This window comes from Sus scrofa, chromosome 14 (assembly GCF_000003025.6).
Source record: "Sus scrofa isolate TJ Tabasco breed Duroc chromosome 14, Sscrofa11.1, whole genome shotgun sequence".
Lineage (NCBI taxonomy): Eukaryota > Metazoa > Chordata > Mammalia > Artiodactyla > Suidae > Sus > Sus scrofa.
This window is the reverse complement of record NC_010456.5, coordinates 106,530,491-106,553,155: the sequence shown is the minus strand read 5'-3', so window position 1 is coordinate 106,553,155 and position 22,665 is coordinate 106,530,491. Positions and strand designations below refer to the sequence as shown.

The window sequence follows — 22,665 nt, the reverse complement described above, 5'->3', positions numbered from 1 at the left end:
CTGGATCTCCTTCAAGAATAATACTCCCTTCCAGGTACCCAGGCCATACTGACTTACTGTGTAAATGCTGATCTGATTTTCTGAAATCTGGAAGGAATATATCCCCGATTTTTGTTTGATTTTTTTTTTGACAAGACATGAAACTGTGCTAAAAATTATGCTTGCCCAGAGCAGTTTCTCAGAGTTATCTGAAATGCTGTGTCCTGGGATACAGTTCTCAGTTTGGCAAATAAAACTCTTTTTTACTTCTTTTTATAGATTATTGAAAATTTCCACTGACATTGCAAACGTAGATATAAAAAGAAAATCATATATTCCTTATGCGTGCATATGTTTTCAGTTGGTTTTAGGTTAAAAATATTTAATGCACACTTGGGGAAAACTTGCATCCCCTAAGTGTATCATTCAGAAGGTATACAACTCTACATTTGAAATTATTCCTTTGTATATTTTTATACAAGTAGTGTGTGAAAATCTTTCTTTAAGATATCAAAAAAGAAAAGTCAATATACCTTCAACAAATATTGCTCTAATAATTGGAGGTTTATAAAGTAAAAAGGAAACATAACTATTATTTCTCATTGTAAGTAAAAATTATCTGAGTGGATCAATGATCTAAATGTAACAATTAAAACCATAATGTTTTAGAAATCAGTAAGGGCAATCTTTGGAATCCTATGTTGGAAAAGGGTCTTTAGCTTAAAAAAAAATCCAACAAATCAATCTCACAGCATTGCAAAGTGTTCCATTAGACAGACTGTCCTAGATATTGACAAATAACCCATGTGCAAATACAGCCTACCACCTGTCTTTGTACAAAGAATGAGCTAAGCATTTTAAATTGGAAAAAAGCAATGAAGAAGAACATTTTGAGACACATGGACATTACATGAAATCTCTTCAGCCTCCACAAAGACTGGGATACAGCCATTCACTTTTGTATCAAACATGTCTGATGACTACTTCCATGTTTCAACAGCAGAAGTGAATACTAGCATCAGACACTCCAGTGCTTCAAATTCTGAAATATTTACACTTTGGCCTATTACAGAAAAAGGTTACCAACTCCTGTCTGAGACCATTATTTCTAGCTATCTCAGTAGCTCCAGCCTCAGAGAAATCATTTATCTGATAGGTAAAAACATGGACTCGGCCTCCCAGTAGTCATGTTTCTCACTGGGATTCTCATGCAGAAGGGAACAGTCATTTCTGATACATACTTGGGAATATATACATGACAGTATGAAGGTCATTTCTTGATACAGTGGATGTGAGAGGTATACAGTCCCATTGTGAGTTCCACTGCAGTTTCCTGTTTACTTAGATACGAGAGGCGAAATAAGTTGGAGTAACTATGACCTTACACCTCAATAATTTTAAAAGTCTTTTTCTCATCGTGTCCTTTGGTGAAAAAAATAGAAGACCTGAAGTTCTAACCCTTGTGTGAAATTGACGATCACTGAGACAAGTCCCATAATCCCTAAGAAAATCCTCTCTTCTCCAAAGAATGGCCTTGGTACTTGCAGCCTTACCAATCCCATTACTTTCTTTCCCCAACAAAATACACATTTTAGTTATATTATTTTTTAACTTTAAGAGTGATATGTTTTGGCTTCAAGTGGAAGAGAGCAGGTAGCAGCACACCAACTAGAAAGTCTGAATCTGTACACAGAAATTGTGTGGTAGAAAGCATCAGAAATATGCCAAGACAAAATCTGTCTCAATATTCTCTAGTTGGGAGACCTTCAGAGAGGCAAGCTGACAGCTGACGTTAATTTTAGTCTTTGTCAATGCCCAAATTTTACTCAAAACACTCAATATGGGATGTTACATCACTCTGCCTAGTAGGAGAGGGATGGACCCTCTCTGGAGTAAGGTAAACATCGTTTGAAATGCGGCATTTTTTCATTTTTCATTTGACCAGAATTAATTAGGCATTTCAGAGACACAATTCAGTGATCACATGGAGAAGAGAGGAAGGCAATACAAATATACCCACATTAGGGAATAATCTTCACCTAATTTTATGACACCAGCATTACTTTGATAATGGCAATAGGATGACAACATTTTGAGGATGGAAAATTGTAGATCAAAAATCTCAAAACTAAAAATCATTAAAAACTCTTATGACTGTAAACAGAGAAGTCCTGAACCAAATGTTGCAAATCAAGTCCAACTGTGTGTATACTTGTATAATATGCATATTTAGTGGGATAAGTGAGGCCAATAAATACAATCATATCAATAGATGGAGTTATCTAATAAAAAATTGTTTGTGATTAAAAATATCATTAAAAATGAAAGGATACTTTGGAGATACCTTAGAAATCTATACATAGAACTTCCATATGACCCCACAATCCCACTCTTGGGCATATATCCAGACAAAACTCTACTTAAAAGAGGCACATGCACCCGTATGTTCATTGCAGCTCTATTCACAATAGCCAGGACATAGAAACAACCCAAATGTCCATCAACAGATGATTGGATTTGGAAGATGCGGTTTATATACACAATGGAATACTACTCAGCCATAAAAAAGAATGACATAATGCCATTTGCAGCAACATCGATGGAACTAGAGAATCTCATACTGAGTGAAATGAGCTAGAAAGACAAAGACAAATACCATATATCACTTATAACTGGAATCTAATATCCTGCACAAATGAACATCTCCACAGAAAAGAAAATCATGGACTGAGTGGGATGGATCGGGAGCTTGGGGTTATCAGACACAGCTTAGAATAGATTTACAAGGAGATCCTACTGAGTAGCATTGAGAACTATGTCAAGATACTCATACTGCAACGGTACAAAGGGTAGGGGAAAAATGTATACATGTAAGGATAACTTGATCCCCTTGCTGTACAGTGGAGGGAAGGGAAAAAAATAAATTAAAAAAAATAAAAATGAAAGGATAAGCTTCCCTAATCTGATTTTAAAAATCTAAAAAATATATATATACAAATGATTCTCCATAGTGAGATGTTAATCTCCCCTCTCCTGCAGATGAGAAATGAAACAAGGACAAAACAAAGGTATTAATCCACCTAGCAGCACAATGTATACAGAAATTGCAATTAACCTAGAGACAGACTTTTGACAACGATTTTAAATTTAGCAACTTTGCTGCATGTAATGTCATCAAAATGAAAAATCAAATAGATGAGTTCCTGTTGTAGTGCAGCGGAAACAAAACCCACTGGTATCCACGAGGATGAGGGTTCCATCCCTGGCCTCACTCAGTGTGTTAAGGCCCTGATGTTGCCATGAGCTGTGGTATACAGGTGGCAGATATGGCTCAGATCCCGAGTTGCTGTGCCTGTGGTGTAGGCCCACAGCTATAGTTGCTATTCACCCCCCAGCCTGATTTAATGTCACCCTGGTAAAAATCCCAGCAAAGTGTTTGATAAATTGACAAACCAATACTAACATTCATTTGGAAAAGTAAACAGCTAGGCCAAACAAGATGAAAGAAGCAGGATAAATTTGGAATCTTTACACTGACATCTGTCAAAAATCTTTTAGAAGCTTCATAGACATACCTGGAAATAAGACATAACCCAAAAAGCCACCAAAAATATGGTTTTGTTTGTTTTTTACTTCTCTCACCTTGTGTTCACAGTGTATTACATCCATACTCCAGAAAGAGGAACTTCTGGATCACTGAGGTTCATATAAGAGAAATCAATCCTACCTTGGGGATGAGGTAGTTTCTGAGTTTAATGTCACAAGTGACTGCATGAGGCAGGTTGATGGGGACCAGGTCAATGCATCTCTGGATCTCGTGCACCACAGCATCCGTGTAGGGCATGTGGCTCTTGTCCTGCATGCAGGGGCTCTGGTGTCCGCCAATCACACGGTCAATCTCTTCCTGGATCTTAGCTGGCAAGAGACAAGTAAAATTGATGGAGAGAGGGAAAAATGCATACCACATTTGCATACCAATTCAGGGATCCATGAGACATGATGCAGGTGTACCAACATCATCATAAGTGTCAGCTATACACCGAGAAATGCACCTAGACATAGAGAGGCAATGCCCATAATATATACGTCAGTCTCCTACAAGCGAGGCTTAAGAACAGCTTAGAGGCACCTATATTAGCAAACATGATAACACAAACGGAAATGATGAAATGTTTCAAAATATAAATAGAACATATGGCAAAAAACTACAGTCTCTGCAGAAAGGAAAAAAAGGGAAACCCAATATTAAAAATAATATAAGGGTAATTTTAGGATAGGAATAATTGAGACTGAAGTAGTAACAAAATTATTTCATTAGAGTTGCTGTAATAGTACATTTTTAGAATTATATTTTAAAGCAAGATCATTAGGCATTTTAATAATGATGGTATAATGTATGTTTGACAATTCCTTGTGACATTTGCTGGGAAAATTGTCAGTTAGTAAAAGAGAATAATACACACATGAAAAATTTATTTGCCTAAAGGAATTTAGATACTTTCTGGATAGGAAACTAATGTACTACTGAAATAAAAGTATGTGCTGTAATAAAAATAAAAAACAAGTCTTTTCTCCAAGTCCATGAACAAAGGGTGGAGGAAAAATGTAATTGTAATGTATACATGTAAGGATACCTTGACCCCCTTGCTGTACAGTGGGAAAAAAAAAAAAGAAGTCAAGCCCAACCAGACCTATATCTTGAAGCAAAGCCACACAGCTAAACTCAGTCTAGATTAATTATTAGATTATTTGGGAAATACCTTTTATTTTTGTAAGAATTACTAATAATATTTATTCCTTAAATACATCACCCATGCCATACACATTTCTCGTTTAATGTCTCAAAAGATAGTATCTTGTAATTGCTACTCAATATGCTTAATCAGGAAAAACATGTGGTGATATTAACAAAACAAACCCCCCAAACCTCTATAAACTAGATAAACAAATAAAAAAAAAACAAAACACGTTTTGAAAAGTGTACTATACGGGTTTCACCGTATTTGTGTAGTGTGTGTGCAATTTGCAACACTGCTCTCTTTGGCATCCAATTGCCAAATGCCATCACTTTGAACATTCTAGCAGTTTCTCCTGAAATTCATTTTGTAGTTTGAAATAATGACTCTGTTTCTATTTCTTATGGATTTTTAAGCAATATTTGATGTTCTGGTATTAGAGTTGAGACTTCCCATGGCCACCCCCACCTCATACAAAATATACCCAGATACACACACACACACACACACACACACACACACACACACACAAATTCCCTTAGTTTATTTTCACAGTTTACATCACAATTTCTGGCTATGAAAATACTCATTTTAGGGAGTTCCTGTTGCAGCTCAGTGGGTTAAGAACTACATAGTGTCCCTGAGCATGCAGGTTTGATGCCTGGACTCAGTCAGTGGGTTAAGGATCCCGTGTTATTGCAAGCTGCAGCATAGGTCACAGATGCAGCTTGGATCCAGCATTGCTGTGATGGCTGCAGCTGTGGCATAGGCTGACAGCTGTAACTCTGGTTCGACCCCTAACAGGGGAACTTTCATATGATACAGGTGAGGTCCTAAAAAGAAAAAAAAAACTAATTTAAATATCATTTTGACTATATAAACAATGCTCCCCCATAAGACAACTAGGATTATGCTTCATTTTTGATACTTTCTTGAACTTAAACACGTCTCTTTAATTCAATTCACAAAATCCCATATCTTCACTTAGAATTATTTCCAAACATTGACATAGACATTTAAAGCTCTTAATAATAATTTCCCTACCATTAGGAAATTGCAGATAATCGATCACCTATCTTTTGTTCTTGGCCTATTCCTTCACACCTGCTTTAGCCACAAAACCATTTCAAGGTTGATTTTTTTTTTTCTGGCTTGTTTGGATTTTTGGCTGTGCCAATGGCATGCAGAAGTTCCTGGGACTGAACCTGCACAACAGCAGTGACAACACCAGATTGGCAACACCAGATCCTTAACCACTAGGCCACCAGGGAACTCCATATACACCTAACCGTTTTGAAATGGATATTTTCCAGGCCCAATTTCTAACAACAGGTTTGACGTCTTTTGTTTTTAAAAATCTTTTTAGGGCTGTGCCCGTTGCATATGGAAGTTCCCAGGCTAGGGCTGAATCGGAGCTGTAGCCACTGGCCTACACCAAAACACAGCAATGCTGGATCAGAGCTGCCCTCTGCGACCTACACCACAGCTCACAGCAGTGCCAGATCTTTAACCCACTGAGCAAGGCCAGGGATTGACCTGCATCCTACTAGTCAGATTTGTTTCTGTTGAGACACGATGGGACCTCCCCAGTTCTGACTCTTACTCTATCCCTCATGACTTTTCCAAATTCCTGGAGCCCAGGGCTTTCTCTGATATGACTTCAGGCATATGGCTGAGAAAGGGATGAGTGGGAGAAAATTTTTGCCACACATACAGGTCTGAAAATACCCTCTTTTTAATAATATAGAATTTGACAGTTTTTCTTGAGATACCCAGTGATGTTTTTCAAACATAATCCTTTATACATGATCAATATATATCTCCGAAATTTTTTGTGATTTTCTCTGGTGTTCTGAAATTTATGAACATGTGTCTTGGGGTGGATGTTTTTATTTGATTTGCTGTGCAAGACATGTTGAGAGAGTCTTCTACCTACATGGGAACTTTTGGAGGTCTTTTCTCCAGAGTTTTCACTTTCTGGAGTTTGTCTGAGGCTACTGAATTTCAGGAAGCAGGATGGAGAAAGGAGCTAAATGTCTCTGAATTCAAAAAATGAATTCTTATCTAACCTTTCCTCTCAGCTGTACACCTCACTTTTTCCCCTGATCTCTGCCCATATGGGCCTCTCATTTCTCTAGAGAGTAAGCACCTCTCATTGTCTTGTGCAAACACAGTTACCTGACAAAAGAAGTTGTCAAAAAGACACGGCAGGGAGAGGTACTTTTGTCAGCCTGTTGTTTCTTCCTCTCCCCTCACTGAAACCCGGTACTTCCAAATACTGAATCTTATGGGAGTGTAAAGACACAAATGACTTTTCATTATACAACTTCCTCTTCTCACAATTAGGCTATAACTTCATCCTCTCTGCTAATGTCATTTCAAAAATTTGTTGAAGAGGAGTTGGCTGCTTCCTGACCTCTTCTCTATCTTTAAAAGGCTAATTCTGGTTTCAAGAGGCTATAGTCATTCCAGTGGGATCCTAACACAAAGCAAGATAATATCTATTTCTAAAGTGCTATGATAACTGTAACTCTTTAAAGGTTAATTTCTAACAAAGAGTCCTTTGTAAAACTAAAACTACGGAACCTCTACATTCCCCAATTCTTATTCTGGCAATAACCATGATTCTGGAAACAAACTTCTCAATGAATAAAATTCCTGGATACACACATCTCAGGCCAATTCCTTGTGATTCTAACTTTTTAAAGCACTTACAATACTGTGAAAATTATCTCAGGCAGCTTCACTAAATTCCCAGGATTTTCACTAATGCTTCCATAAGGAGCGTTTCCATTTTCCCCACCATGGCTTTATAACGCTGAGTTTTCAGAGTGAGGAGCATCAAAATGGCCTTTCCATAATAAAACCAACATGCAGTCTCTGGCCAGTTCATGCCCCTGTGCCTGCTACAAATAACCTCCCATGAAGTCCTGATGCTCTTTTGTTGATTCTGCTACTGCCCACAGTGTCTTCACTCCTCCCAGTCCTCCTTCCACATCATGTAAAGATGTCCCATTATTGTCCTTGCATAAATTTGAGAAAAATACAATGGAGATTTAAGCAGTTCTCTAAGAGACACAAGGTCAAATGCACTCACAGTCTCTTTCCAACATCTCCTCTGAAGCCACCCTGCCCACCATGGTGCTCATCATACCTGTGACATCTGGGTGCTTGAGCAGCAGGAGGAGCCCATGTCTCAGAGTGGTGCTCACTGTCTCTGTCCCAGCTGCAAACGAGTCAGCAATAGTGACGGTCAAGTTTTCCAGTGTATATTCTGATTGGTGATTGTGGTTTTCGTAGGAATGATTCAATTTTTAAAAATTACAAAGCATAGAAAAAAGCAGGTAAACAGGGACCCTGAATAGCTAAAAAATTAGCTGACACAAATCATCCCTGAGGAAGCCCAGACACTGGAATGACTAGATAAAAACTTGGAGATACATGTCTTAAATATGCTCGGGGAGCAGAAGAAAACCATGAGTAAGAACTAAAGAGTATCAGAAAAGTGTATGAACAAGTGCAGAATGAGAAAAGTCTTATAAAAGGAACCAAAGAAAAGTCACCAAAGAAGATATAAAAATGAGTAACAGCACATGAAAACATGGTCACTATCAGTGTTCATACAGGAAATGCAAATTAAGCTACAAGGACATACCTCTTCATCTTAACTAAGCAAGCTTTAATAATGACAGGAAATTAGAAAGTAACTATGGGGTGTTACATGGGAAAATAGGAAAGCTTTAAATGGCTGGTGGGATTATAGATGCCGCAGTCACTGGAGAAAAGTCTGGCTGTTTCTCAAAACGTTAGATATAAAATGACCATAATCTCACCAATTCCACTCCCAGGAATATACCCAACATAAAGGAAAACATACCCATGAGAAAACTTGCATGCAAGTTTGTAGCATCATCTCTCATATGACCCAAAGGAATGATGTTGGTAGCAACATCATTCATACGGCCCAAAGGAAAAAACAGCACAAATGTACACCAATACAGAGAAGGCACACTAAATTATGGTATGAACATAAAATTGAATACTATTCAGCCATAAAAGAGAAAAATAAAGTACTACTACAACTTAGATAAGCCTCCAAAACATGACACTAGGTGAAAGAAGCCCAGAAATAAGAGGGGCAATGCTAGAGTTCCTTTATATGATAATAGCCATAACAAGGAAATCCATAGAGATATAAAGCAGGTTACAGGTTAACATATGATGGAGTGGAGTGAGAGAGGAGTGATCATTTGATGCATATGGTATGCTTTTGCAAAGTGATGGGAAAGTTTTGAAATAAATGAACTAGTTGTCACACAACATTGCGAATGCACTAAATACCACTGCAAGTACACACTTTAAAATGGTTAACTATATGGGTATATGAATTTCAACTCAGTTTTGTTTTGTTGTTTTCTGTTTGTGGCTGCACCTGCAGCATATGTAAGTTCCTGGTTTAGGGGTCACATTGGAGCTGCAACTGCGGCCTATACCACAGCCATGGGAAAACCAGATCAGAGCTACATCCATGACCAATGCCACAGCCTGTAGTAATGCCAAATACTTACCCCCCTGAGCAAGGCCAAGGATTGAACTCACATCTTCATGGACACTATGCTGGGCTCCTAACCTACCAAACTACAAAGGGAACACCTTCACCTCAATTTTTAAATGCCATTACTCCATAAATTGATTCAGATTTCTACAATCTCTATCAAAATCACTACTGATTCCTTTGCATACATTCACAAGTTTACCTAAAATTCATCTGGAAGTTCAAGGAACTCAGACTAGACAAAACAATCTGGAAAAATAACAACAAAATTAGAGGACTCACACTTCTCAATTTCCAAGTAAACTAGATGAGATCCTGCTGTGCAGCATGGGGAACTATGTCTAGTCACCTATGATGGAGCATGATAACATGAGAAAAAAGAATGTATACATGTATGTGTAACTGGGTCACCATGCTGTACAGTAGAAAAAAATAATGTAGTGGGGAAATCAAAGAAAATAAATAAAAATTTTTTAAAAACTGCAAAGCTAGTAATTAACACTACAAGATATGCCATTGCTATAGCTATTGACATTCTATAATGATTTTAATTTTTTCTATTATAGTTGGTTTACGGGATTCTATCAATTTCTACTGTACAGCTGAATGACCCAGTCACACATATCATATACTTTTCTCACATGATCCTTCATTATGTTCCCTGCTCTCAGACATGTATCTTCAACTCCCTATCTATGCCAATTCACTTTATGCTCAATTAAGGCTCCTCTCTTCCATCCACCTCCTCTTCTCCATCATATGCCCATGTATACAGCATTATACATACAGCCTTCACCCATCTGAAATTCCCTCCCTTGTCTTGCAATGCAAATATATTAATATTTATTTCCAACCACTGGCCATGCAGGAAGCCTAGCTACATTAAGTCATCTTTGCATTTTCTCTCTTTCCTCACCCTTTCTTTTTTTTTCTTTTCTTTTCTCTTTTGCTTTCTAGAGACACACCTGTGGCATATGTAAGTCCTCAGGCTTAGGTCGAATCGGAGCTGAAGCTGCCAGCCTACCCCACAGCCACAGCCACAGCGGATCCAAACAGCGTCTGCAACCTACACCATGGCTCAGGGCAACACTGGATCCTTCACCCACTGAGCAAGGCCAGGGGTTGAACCTGTATCCTCATGGATTCCAGCTGGGCTTGTAACCTGCTGAGCCACAGGAGACCTCCTCCGTGTCTCTTACAGTGTGTGCAATGATCATACCCATCTTCATACTACAGCATAACTTTGCATTTTCTCACTGGTTTCTAATTGTTTACATACTACCTGGCATTTGCCTAAGTTCTCTTCATGTCATTCTGTCTCTCCTTAGGTAGATTATGAGTGTCGAAAGAGTAGAATCAATATCTTCAACTGATTTAATCATTAAATATTATCTCTTTCATAATGCTTCCTGTAGATCCATGCACACAACAGTACGCATTCATGCATACTTAAGATGTCCATCAGCATCAAAAGCTAGCCCAGTGAAACATCCCTGATAAATACAAAACTATGCAATGAACCATAAAATGCACAAAATCAAATAACTGAGCTGTCATTAACATGGTACCTGCTCCATCTTGATCAGGAAAAAATCAATCAAGTCCTGAGGGTTGTTAATGCCCAGGGATGCTTGGTGTTCTCTGGTTTTCTCCAAAGTGTAACTTCTCATTTGAGCAAAAGTTTTAAGGAATGTGTTATAACTTCCTGGGAAATAATCAAGGAGAACAGGGAATATGTTGCAGACCTGGAAGAGAAAACAAGAGTCTATTAAATAAAGAACATTTCAGGAAGATTTAAACACTGTATGCTCAGCCTGGTGAATAACTCTGTTAAAGTATCAATATAACATGGTCTTTGTAGTGAGGGGAATATTTATTTCACAATACACAATTTTCTATGCTGACGGATGTATTTAAGGGAGAAAATGAGGACAAGGGATCAAAGATAATTATCATTTCCTATACTCATACTTAATGTTTATAGTATAAGAGCATTTAGATATGAATCTTTTCATGATTTGTACAACAATTTCCCCCTACAGTCATGACACGTGGGATGGCATGAAATACAATAATTCCCATTTGTAGATGACAGCAGACTTTAAAGGAGTTTAGGCAAATTGATGTAGAGCACAGAGCTGGTCCCTGATGTTTAGTACCTTCCAGAATAAAATCAGTATTTTACAACTGAGAGGGTCCAAAAGATACCATGAAACACAACTCAAATTTTCATGTACTAAGTAGCCATACACCAGAGAAATGAAGTGATGTCTCTTAAGATCACACCATCCTCCTTTAGGCAGAATGCAAAACATGTCAGCTTAGTCCAAGGTACAATTGAGAAGTTCCTTTATAGCTCCTCCACCCCCCCCAAATTTATTCTCTCATCCTCAATGCAATTACCTCATCAGTTAGGATGCCAACCGAAGCCTCAAACTCTCCTGATTTAGTCAGGGCGCCCTGGCAGCACTCTCCCTCTGGAAGGAGACAGTCTCTTCCTTCCTAAATGCAGATGTTTCTACCAAGGAATGTGCTGAAGAAGACATTAAATGGTGATTGGTGACAAGACGTGTGGGTAATGGAAGCCTTTACAGAAGGACCAAGAATTCCTTCTATTGCTGTGGTCATGTTTTGGGGAAGTTGCCAGAGTACTTTATGGAAACTGGGCTTTGGAATTTAGTGGAAAAACCACTGGACCAGGGACAATAGGACAGAAATGCAGTGCTGTACTCTGGGCATGTATTTTCCTGTCTATCATTAGAGGGCTCAGCCAAATGTGTTCTCCATGGTGCTGAGCTCTGGGCAGGATGGTGATCACACACTCACTTCACAGCTTGGTGCATAGAGAGATTTGGACTTCGTGGAGAAAAGAGCATAAATGGCTCTTTGAGAAGCAAGGATCTTGGCCTCCCCTGCCTCCACGGAGAGTTCAGAATCCTGAGGTTTTCCTTCACTTTTTCCATTAGGTTTAGAAAAGTCTGATCTTTATAATCAAAGCGGTTCTGGTAAATAATGGAACTGATCACATTGCAGGGAGCACAGCTCAGGATAAAAGTGGGATCACAGGGTGAAGCTGAAGAATCAGAAACAATTGAAACACACCATTAAAACATACACATGAAACACACTGTCTTTGAGATAACAAGTAGTGATGATGTTAGAAAAAAGTTCAATCAATCTCTTTCCTACAAATTCCCTTCAAAACAAATATTCCACATGCCCCGAATCAACACATTGCTTTTATCTTCATCTGAAAAGACCCTTTTAACCTGGCTAGGTATACAATGTTTTTTAGAAAAATATTCAATTCATAACCACTGCCTCTACTTGTACTCTTTTCACACTGGGTACCTGTGAATTTGAAAATATAAAGAAGAAAACATTTTCAAATGCCATTTTCATATCGTTTAATAACTAAAATTGTAAGTGCTGAATAGCATCTGTCTGCAAAGCTGTAGAAAATTAAGCAGTGATACATAAATAAAGAGAATAGTTAGAGACAGCAAAATCAAGACTTGTGTTGAACCAGCAGAGGAAAAATGAAGAAGAGAGAGATGGTACATGAATTCATGTATTTGGAAAGAATAAAGGGAAGTAGCCATGCTGTTTGAGAAGAAAGACTAATACACACAACACTTACCATAAATTGGATTTTTGCGTAAAGTCAAAAGAATGTAACATTTTTATTTCAAATGTAAACTCCAGGTAAGTGAAACAAAAAAGGTAAAGTGATGAACATGGCTCTTTTATGTTTTCATTTCAATGTTTAAAAATATTTCCTTTCCTAAGAAGTAAATATCCATCATTTCCAATAACCACAGAAATACATTTATTTGATTTATTGGGCAAAGCTGCCTTATGTGAACTTCTGGGTACTGTTATGCATAACCATCAAGAGCATACTATGGTTTAATACATTTGAATTTTTGCATCCTTTAGATCAACTTTTTCATATTTCCAGCAAAGAAATTACATTAGAGGAAAACTTGTCCCTTTTTTGCAGGGGGGGGTCTATGAAATAAAATTGTTGCAATCAAATCATCAATGAAAATTATATTGAGATCCAATTATTATATTGAGATCCAATATTCACATCTATAGACGTACTTAAGGATTACTTAAATCAACCACACAATGGCAATGTGACCTTAGAGAGATGGTGGATAGGCCGTCCCAGCCCTCATTCTCCCATAGAAGCACTGGCTTAGCACTGATATTTGGACTAAAATTTCTCTATGAGATTTCCAGAATCCTTTAAGAAGTCATTGTAATATAGGCAAGCTCAAAGCTGAAAAAAAATGATAAAGTTGATAAGACAGCAATTTCCCTTTAGACGCATCACCACCTCCGTCAATCTGGAAAAACTCCATGCTGGAAGAGTGCCCATTCTTACCACTCCTATTCAACACAGTACTATAAGTCCTAGCCTGAGTGATCACACAAAGAAAATAAAAAGTATCCAAAGGAAAATGTTTTTAAAAAAATCTATTTGCAGTTGCAATGATCTTATATATAAAAGCCCCTAAAGATGCCCCCCAAATTTAAAACTAATCAATGAAAACAACAAAGTTGCATGATATAAAATCAACATACAGGAGTTCCCGTTATGGCCCAGAGGGAACCAACACGACTAGTATCCATAAGGACACTGGTTCAGTTGCTGCTCCTACTCAGTGAGTTATGAATCATGCCTTGCTGCAAGCTGTGGTGTAGGTCACAGATGAGGCTCAGATCTGGCATTGCTGTGGCCACAGCATAAACTGGAAGCTGCAGCTCCAATTCGACCCCTAGCCTGGGAACGTCCATATGCCATGGGTATGACTCTAAAAAGGAAAAAGAAAAAAAAAAAAACCACATATAAAAATCATCTGTGTTTCTATATTACCAAGAAACTCCATGAAAAAAATCCCATTTTAAAAAGCAACAAAAACAACACTTAGGAATAAATTTAACCAAGGAAGTAAAAGCTCTGAACGTTTTTCTCTCATAAGATCTTAATGAAATAAAGAAGACACAAACAAATGGAAAGATATACAGTCCTCACAGACCAGCATTAGTACGCTTAATAGGTCCTTATTACTAAAAGCCATCTATAGAGTCAATATCATTTCATTCAAAATTCTAATAGCTTTTAAAAATAGAAATATGAAAACAATGCTAAAATACATATGGAACCACAAAAGGCCCCAGATACTCAAAGAAGTCCTGAACATGAAGAAAAAAGCTGGAGGAGGACAAGATGGCAGAGGAGTAGGAGGACACGCTCGCCCTCTCCCACAAACACAACAAAAAAAGCACATCTACAGAATAAATGACTCGCACAGAACAGCAACCAATCGCTGGCAGAGGAACCTAAACTCCAATAACGGCAAGAAATTCGTGACATTATTGGGCAGAACGGGAGAAAAGAGGAGAGTGAGAGAAGGTGAATCCGAGCGGGACGGGCACTCCCGAAAGGGAACTGCGGAGGAGAAAGGGATCCCGCACCCTGAAAAGTCACCTACCGGGCGAAAGATCAAACGAACCAGAGGAATCTCCAGATGCAGAGAAGAGTGTAGCAGTAAGTTGGAGTACGGAAAAGCCGATCAAGAACCCAATGGACCATCTGAACTACGGGCACAGTCACCAAAAATTGAGACGCCTGGGTGGGGGCTGGGCACCGAGACCTCGCTTCTGAAGGTTAGTCCCTAAGAGGGGGACGGGGGACGCCTGGGTGGGGGGGGTAGGCACCGAGACCTCGGCGCTGAAGGTTAGTCCCTGAGAAAGGGCTGGGGGGGCGCCGCCTGTGTGGGGGCTGGGCACCGAGACCTCGGCTCCAGAGATTAGTCCCCGGGCCAGGGGGGTGGGGCAGAGTGGAAACTGCTTGGGAGGTCTAGAAACCATTTGATGGGGCAGAGACTGCCTGGGAGACTAAAAAACAAAGCTGTCGCAGAGGAAGGGAGCAATACTCCAGGGGCGGGGAAGTGGAAAGCCACATCAGAGGGAACCTGGGAGAAGAGCCTGGTCTGTGCCCGTGCTGGGGAGGGGAGAAAAGAAGGGGTGGGTCCCCATAGAATACCCCCCACGCCACAGCAAACTTACAGGCCCACAAGCTAGCTGAAAACTGTGCTTCCCAGTGCATCCCCTCCCCCCACCCCCGCCACGCCCTACGCGCTCAGGGACCTGGGGCTGCCTGCCATCCAGGAGGGCTGGCCTCAACAATTGCCTGAAGCCTACCACCGCAGGGGCTGTCCCTGCACAGGCCTGCTTGCCCTTTGGTGGGGCTACACTTCTGCAGAGCAGCACCAAACACCACCAGCCCCCGAGAAAAGGCCTGCAGCCCAGAAAAGCTAGAACAAGCTTAGCCAGGCTGTGAATAGATCGGCCTAATTCTCGGACGGTTTTTCTGAGTCGGGTTGCCCCGGGGAGGAGCCTCTTCAGTTTCCAACAGCCCTGCTACCCGCCCAAGCCCCCAGGGGGTGCCCCACTCCCGTGAAATAACTGCTCAGCACCACCAGCCCCCTGGAAGAGCTCCTGCAGCCCAGAAAAGCTGCAACAAGCTCGGCCAGACTGTGAAAAGATCCGCCTACATTCTCAGGCTGTCCTTCTGAGTTGGGCTACCCTAGGGAAGAGCCTCTTAGGTTCTCAGTGACCCAGATAGCTGCTCCAGCTCCCAGGGGGTGATGCACCCCTGAAGAGCAGCTGCCCAACACCGCCAACCCCCTGCAAGAACCCCACAGCCTAAAAACACCAGAGCAAGCTCTGCATGACCAAGTGAAATCTGCTACCATCGTGGTGTGGACCTCCCAGTCCTGTCTGCCCTCAGGAAGTCCTCCTTTGCTTCAAAGAGACCCTGTTAGCCCCATCAACACTCCAGAAAAGCCACACTGCCTCAAAAAAGATTGACCAACAACGCCAGCCCTCAGGAAATATTCCACGGCAGTGACAAGGCAAACACTGCCCGATCACGGAGAGTACAACTCCCTCAGGAGAAAGAAAACAACAAGCAAGATGAAGAAGCTGAGAAACCACCCCCAGTCAAACCAACAGGAGAACTCACCTAAAACAGTCAACAATGAAACAGATCTCGGCAGTCTGACAGACCTGGAGTTCAAAAGAGAAATAGTGAAAATACTGAAGGAATTAAGAGAAGATATGAACAGTAATGCAGATACCCTCAGAAAGGAACTAGAAAATATAAGGAGGAGCCAAGAAAAACTAGAACATTCATTTGCAGAGATGCAAACTGAACTAGGGGCAGTAAAAACCAGAATGAATAATGCAGAAGAACGAATCAGTGATATGGAAGATAGAATAATGGAAATCACTCAATCAGGTCAACAGACAGAAAACCGAATCAAAAATCTGGAAAGCAATATAAGAGACCTATGGGATAATATAAAGCAGGCCAATCTACGCATAATAGGAATTCCAGAAGGAGTAGAAAAAGATAAGGGAATGGAAAATATATTTGAAGAAATTATCGATGGAAACTTCCCAAATCTCAAGGATACTGGGTTCAAGATACAAGAAGCACAGAGGGCCCCAAACAAACTGAACCCAAACAGACCCACACCAAGACACATCATAATAAAAATGGCAAGAGTTAGTGATAAAGAGAGGATCCTAAAGGCAGCAAGAGAAAACCAGAATGTTACCTACAAGGGAACCCCCATAAGAATATCAGCTGATTTCTCTACAGAAACACTACAGGCCAGGAGGGAATGGCAAGAGATATTTAAAGTGCTCAAAGGAACAAATATGCAACCTAGAATACTCTATCCAGCAAGAATATCATTTAAAATAGAAGGGGAAATAAAAATTTTTCCCAACAAACAAAAACTTAAAGAATACAGCAACACAAAACCCAGGTTAAAGGAAACGTTGAAAGGTCGTCTCTAAACCAAAAAGAAAGGAAGGAAAGGGAAGAAAAAAGAAAAGAAAAACAAAAAAAAGAAGAAGAGGAAGAACTAGGACTGAGGAAACTGCAATCAGAGAGCTGTCACTCAAATAAGCCAGCATACAGATTTAATCATGAACATGCTTCAAACAAAATAAAATTAAAAAGAAAAAAATAAAAAAGAGTCATCAAAACCATAAAATGTGGGCAAGGGATGTCAGGAGGTAAATAACCCTTTTTGTTTATAAGTATGTCTCTGTTCTTAATTTTAATATAGTAATGAAGTGTTTGAACTTACAGGACCATCAGGCTAAAACACACAATTATGGGAAGGGGTTAGCATACTTAAAAAACAGGGCAACCACAAGCCAAAACCAAATATTGCATCTGCAAAAATGAAAAAAAAAAATACACTCAAGCAGATAATAACAGGAGACCATCCAACCAAAAAAAAAAAAAAAAAAAAAAAGACAGGAAGAATGGAGAACCATAGAATCAACTGGAACACGAGGTTCAAATGGCAATAAACAATCATCTATCAATTATCACCTTAAATGTCAATGGACTGAATGCCCCAATCAAAAGACACAGGGTGGCTGAGTGGATAAAAAGGCAAAAACCTTCCATATGCTGCCTACAAGAAACTCACCTTAGGACAAAAGATACATATAGATTGAAAGTGAAAGGGTGGGGAAAAATATTTCACGCCAATAGACATGACAGAAAAGCAGGAGTTGCAACACTCATATCAGACAAAATAGACTTTAAAACAAAAGACATAAAGAAAGACAAAGAAGGACACTATTTAATGATTAAGGGATCCATCCAAGGAGAGGATGTTACTATCATCAACATATATGCCCCAAATATAGGAGCACCCAGATACATACAACAAATATTAACAGACATAAAGGGAGATATTGATGAGAATACAATCATAGTAGGAGATCTTAATACCCCCCTCACATCAATGGACAGATCCTCTAGACAGAAAACCAATAAAGCAAGAGAGACCCTAAAGCAAACAATAGAAAAGTTAGACTTCATTGATATCTTCAGGACACTACATCCAAAAAAAGCAGAATACACATTCTTCTCAAATGCTCATGGAACATTCTCAAGAATCGACCACATATTGGGACACAAAGCGAATCTCAATAAATTTGGGAGCGTAGAAATTATCTCAAGTATCTTCTCTGACCACAATGCCATGAAATTAGAAACCAACCATGGGAAAAGGAAAGAGAAAAAACCTACTACATGGAGACTCAACAACATGCTATTAAAAAACCAATGGGTCAATGAGGAAATCAAGAAGGAAATTAAAAACTACCTTGAAACAAATGATAATGAAGACACAACCTCTCAAAATCTATGGGATGCTGCGAAAGCAGTGCTCAGAGGGAAATTTATAGCAGTCCAGGCCTTCCTCAAAAAAGAAGAAAGATCCCAAATTGACTACTTAACCCTCCACCTAAACGAATTAGAAAACGAAGAACAAAGAAGTCCTAAAGTCAGCAGAAGGAAGGAAATTATAAAGATCAAAGAAGAAATCAATAAAATAGAGACTCAAAAAACAATAGAGAAAATTAATAAAACCAAGAGCTGGTTCTTTGAAAAGGTGAACAAAATTGACAAACCCCTGGCCAGACTCACTAAAAAGAGGAGAGAAAGAACCCAAATCACCAAAATTAGAAATGAAAAAGGAGAAATCACAACGGATACAGCAGAAATACAAAAAACCATAAGAGAATACTATCAACAACTGTATGGCAACAAGTTTGACAATCTGGAAGAAATGGACAATTTTCTAGAATCTTACAGCCTGCCAAAACTGAATCAAGTAGAAACAGACCAACTGAACAGACCGATCACTAGAAATGAAATTGAAGAGGTCATAAAATCACTCCCTGCAAATAAAAGTCCAGGACCAGATGGCTTCACAGGTGAATTCTATCAAACATATAAAGAGGAATTGGTGCCCATCCTCCTTAAACTCTTTCAAAAGGTTGAAGAAGAAGGAATACTCCCAAAGACATTCTATGAGGCCACCATCACCCTCATTCCAAAACCAGACAGAGATACCACCAAAAAAGAAAACTATCGCCCAATATCATTGATGAATATAGATGCAAAAATTCTCAACAAAATCTTAGCCAACCGAATCCAACAACATATCAAAAAAATCATACACCATGACCAGGTTGGGTTCATCCCAGGTTCACAAGGATGGTTCAACATACGCAAATCAATCAGCATCATACACCACATTAACAAAAAAAGGTCAAAAATCATATGATCATCTCAATAGATGCAGAAAAAGCATTTGACAAAGTTCAACATCCATTCATGATCAAGACCCTCGCCAAAGTGGGTATAGAGGGAACATTCCTGAATATAATCAAAGCCATTTATGATAAACCCAGAGCAAATATAATCCTCAATGGGGAAAAACTGAAAGACTTCTCACTCAAATCTGGAACAAGACAGGGATGCCCACTCTCACCACTGCTCTTCAACATCGTTTTGGAAGTCCTGGCCACAGCAATTAGACCAACAAAAGAAATAGGAGTTCCTGTCGTGGCGCAGTTGTTAACGAATCCAACTAGGAACCATGAGGTTGCAGGTTCGGTCCCTGCCCTTGCTCAGTGGGTTAACGTTCCGGCGTTGCAGTGAGCTGTGGTGTAGGTTGCAGATGCGGCTCGGATCCCGCGTTGCTGTGGCTCTGGCGTAGGCTGGTGGCTACAGCTCCGATTCAACCCCTGGCCTGGGAACCTATATGCTGTGGGAGCTGCCCAAGAAATAGTAACAACAACTACAACAAAAGACAAAAAGAGAAAAAAAAAAAAAAGAAATAAAAGGCATCCATATAGGAAGAGAAGAGATCAAACTGGCACTGTATGCAGATGATATGATACTATACCTAGAAAACCCTAAGGACTCAACCCCAAAACTCCTTGAACTGATTCATAAATTCAGCAAAGTAGCAGGATATAAGATTAACATTCAGAAGTCAGTTGCATTTCTGTATACCAGCAATGAAACATTAGAAAAGGAATACAAAAATACGATACCTTTTAAAATTGCACCTCACAAAATCAAATACCTCGGAATACACCTGACCAAAGAGGTAAAGGACCTATATGCCGAGAACTATAAAACTTTAATCAAAGAAATCAAAGAAGATGTAAAGAAATGGAAAGATATTCCATGCTCCTGGATTGGGAAAATCAATATTGTGAAAATGGCCATACTACCCAAAGCAATCTACAGATTCAATGCAATCCCTATCAAATGACCCATGACATTTTTCACAGAACTAGAACAAACAATCCAAACATTTATATGGCACCACAAAAGACCCAGAATCGCCAAAGCAATCCTGAGAAACAAAAACCAAGCAGGAGGCATCACTCTCCCAGACGTCAAGAAATACTACAAAGCCACAGTCATCAAAACAGTGTGGTACTGGTACCAAAACAGACAGACAGACCAATGGAACAGAATAGAGAATCCAGAAATAAACCCTGACACCTATGGTCAATTAATCTTTGACAAGGGAGGCAAGAACATAAAATGGGAAAAAGAAAGTCTATTCTGCAAGCATTGCTGGGAAACCTGGACAGCTGCATGCAAAGCAATGAAACTAGAACACACCCTCACACCATGCACAAAAATAAACTCCAAATGGCTGAAAGACTTAAATATACGACAGGACACCATCAAACTCCTAGAAGAAAACATAGGCATAACACTCTCTGACATCAACATCATGAATATTTTCTCAGGTCAGTCTCCCAAAGCAATAGAAATTAGAGCAAAAATAAACCCATGGGACCTCATCAAACTGAAAAGCTTTTGCACAGCAAAGGAAACCCAAAAGAAAACAAAAAGACAACTTACAGAATGGGAGAAAATAGTTTCAAATGATGCAACGGACAAGGGCTTAATCTCTAGAATATATAAGCAACTTATACAACCCAACAGCAAAAAAACCAATCAATCAATGGAAAAATGGGAAAAAGACCTGAATAGACATTTCTCCAAAGAAGATATACAGATGGCCAACAAACACATGAAAAAATGCTCAGCATCGCTGATTATAAGAGAAATGCAAATCAAAACTACCATGAGATACCACCTCACACCAGTCAGAATGGCCCTCATTAATTAATCCACAAATAACAAGTGCTGGAGGGGCTGTGGAGAAAAGGGAACCCTCCTGCACTGCTGGTGGGAATGTAAACTGGTACAGCCACTATGGAGAACAGTTTGGAGATCCCTTAGAAATCTATACATAGAACTTCCATATGACCCTGAAATCCCACTCTTGGGCATCTATCCAGACAAAGCTCTACTTAAAAGAGACACATGCACCCACATGTTCATTGCAGCACTATTCACAATAGCCAGGGCATGGAAACAACCCAAATGTCCACTGATAGATGACTGGATCAGGAAGAAGTGGTATATATACACAATGGAATACTACTCAGCCATAAAAAAGGATGACATCATGCCATTGGCAGCAACATGGATGGAACTAGAGAATCTCATCCTGAGTGAAATGAGCCAGAAAGACAAAGACAAATACCATATGATATCACTTATAACTGGAATCTAATACCCAGCACAAATGAACATCTCCTCAGAAAAGAAGAACATGGACTTGGAGAAGAGACTTGTGGTTGCCTGATGGGAGGGGGAGGGAGTGGGAGGGATCAGGAGCTTGGTCTTATCAGACACAACCTAGAATAGATTTACAAGGAGATCCTGCTGAATAGCATTGAGAACTATGTCTAGATACTCATGTCGCAACAGAAGAAAGGGTGGGGGAAAAAACTGTAACTGCAATGTATACATCAAAGGATAACCTGACCCCCTTGCTGTACAGTGGGAAAATTAAAAAAATAAATAAATAAAACCACCTGTACGGTTAAAAAAAAAAAAGAAAAAAGCTGAATGCATTAAACTTTCTGGTTTCAAATAAAATTCCAGAGCTAAAAAATCAAAACAGCAGTGTAGAGACCAAGTAGAAGTAGACATAGAGACCAAGAAACAGAATTGAGAGCCCAGAAATAAACTTGCATATGAGCTATCAACTAATACTTGAGAAGGGAGTCAAGAATACTCACTGGCAAAAGGATAATCTTGCCAAGAAGTGTTACCCTGTCTAGAGCAGCCTGCTTTGTGGCCTTAAACAAGCATTGTACCCCTGTTTAATCACTAAGGAAGAGAATGTATTTTAAAATTAAAATGAGTGGGAGGGACTGGGAGTTTGGGGTGAGTAGGTGCAAACTATTGCATTCGGAATGAATAAGCAATGAGGTCCTGCTGTACAGCACAGGGAACTCTATCTAAGCACTTGTGATGGAACATGATGGAGGACAATGTGAAAACAAGAATGTATATATGTATATAAATGTATAACCAGGTCACTTTGCTGTATAGCAGGAATTGACAGAAACCTGTCAATCAACTGTAATAAAATCTTTTTAAAAATTAAATTGAAATGG

General features: G+C 39.4%; 1 protein-coding gene across 1 annotated transcript in view; it reads right to left on the bottom strand.

Moving 5' to 3' along the window:
• The window catches only part of LOC110255181 (cytochrome P450 2C19-like), a 40,308-nt gene that overhangs the window by 3,570 nt on the left and 14,073 nt on the right, over nt 1–22,665 (bottom strand). The window contains exons 4-8 of the mRNA XM_021074022.1: nt 12,188–12,343; nt 10,839–11,020; nt 10,579–10,593; nt 7,870–7,996; nt 3,707–3,894 (exon numbers count right to left, since the gene is read on the bottom strand). Coding sequence (XP_020929681.1) covers nt 3,707–3,894; nt 7,870–7,996; nt 10,579–10,593; nt 10,839–11,020; nt 12,188–12,343 — 668 coding nt within the window. The remainder of the gene's footprint in view (nt 1–3,706; nt 3,895–7,869; nt 7,997–10,578; nt 10,594–10,838; nt 11,021–12,187; nt 12,344–22,665) is intronic.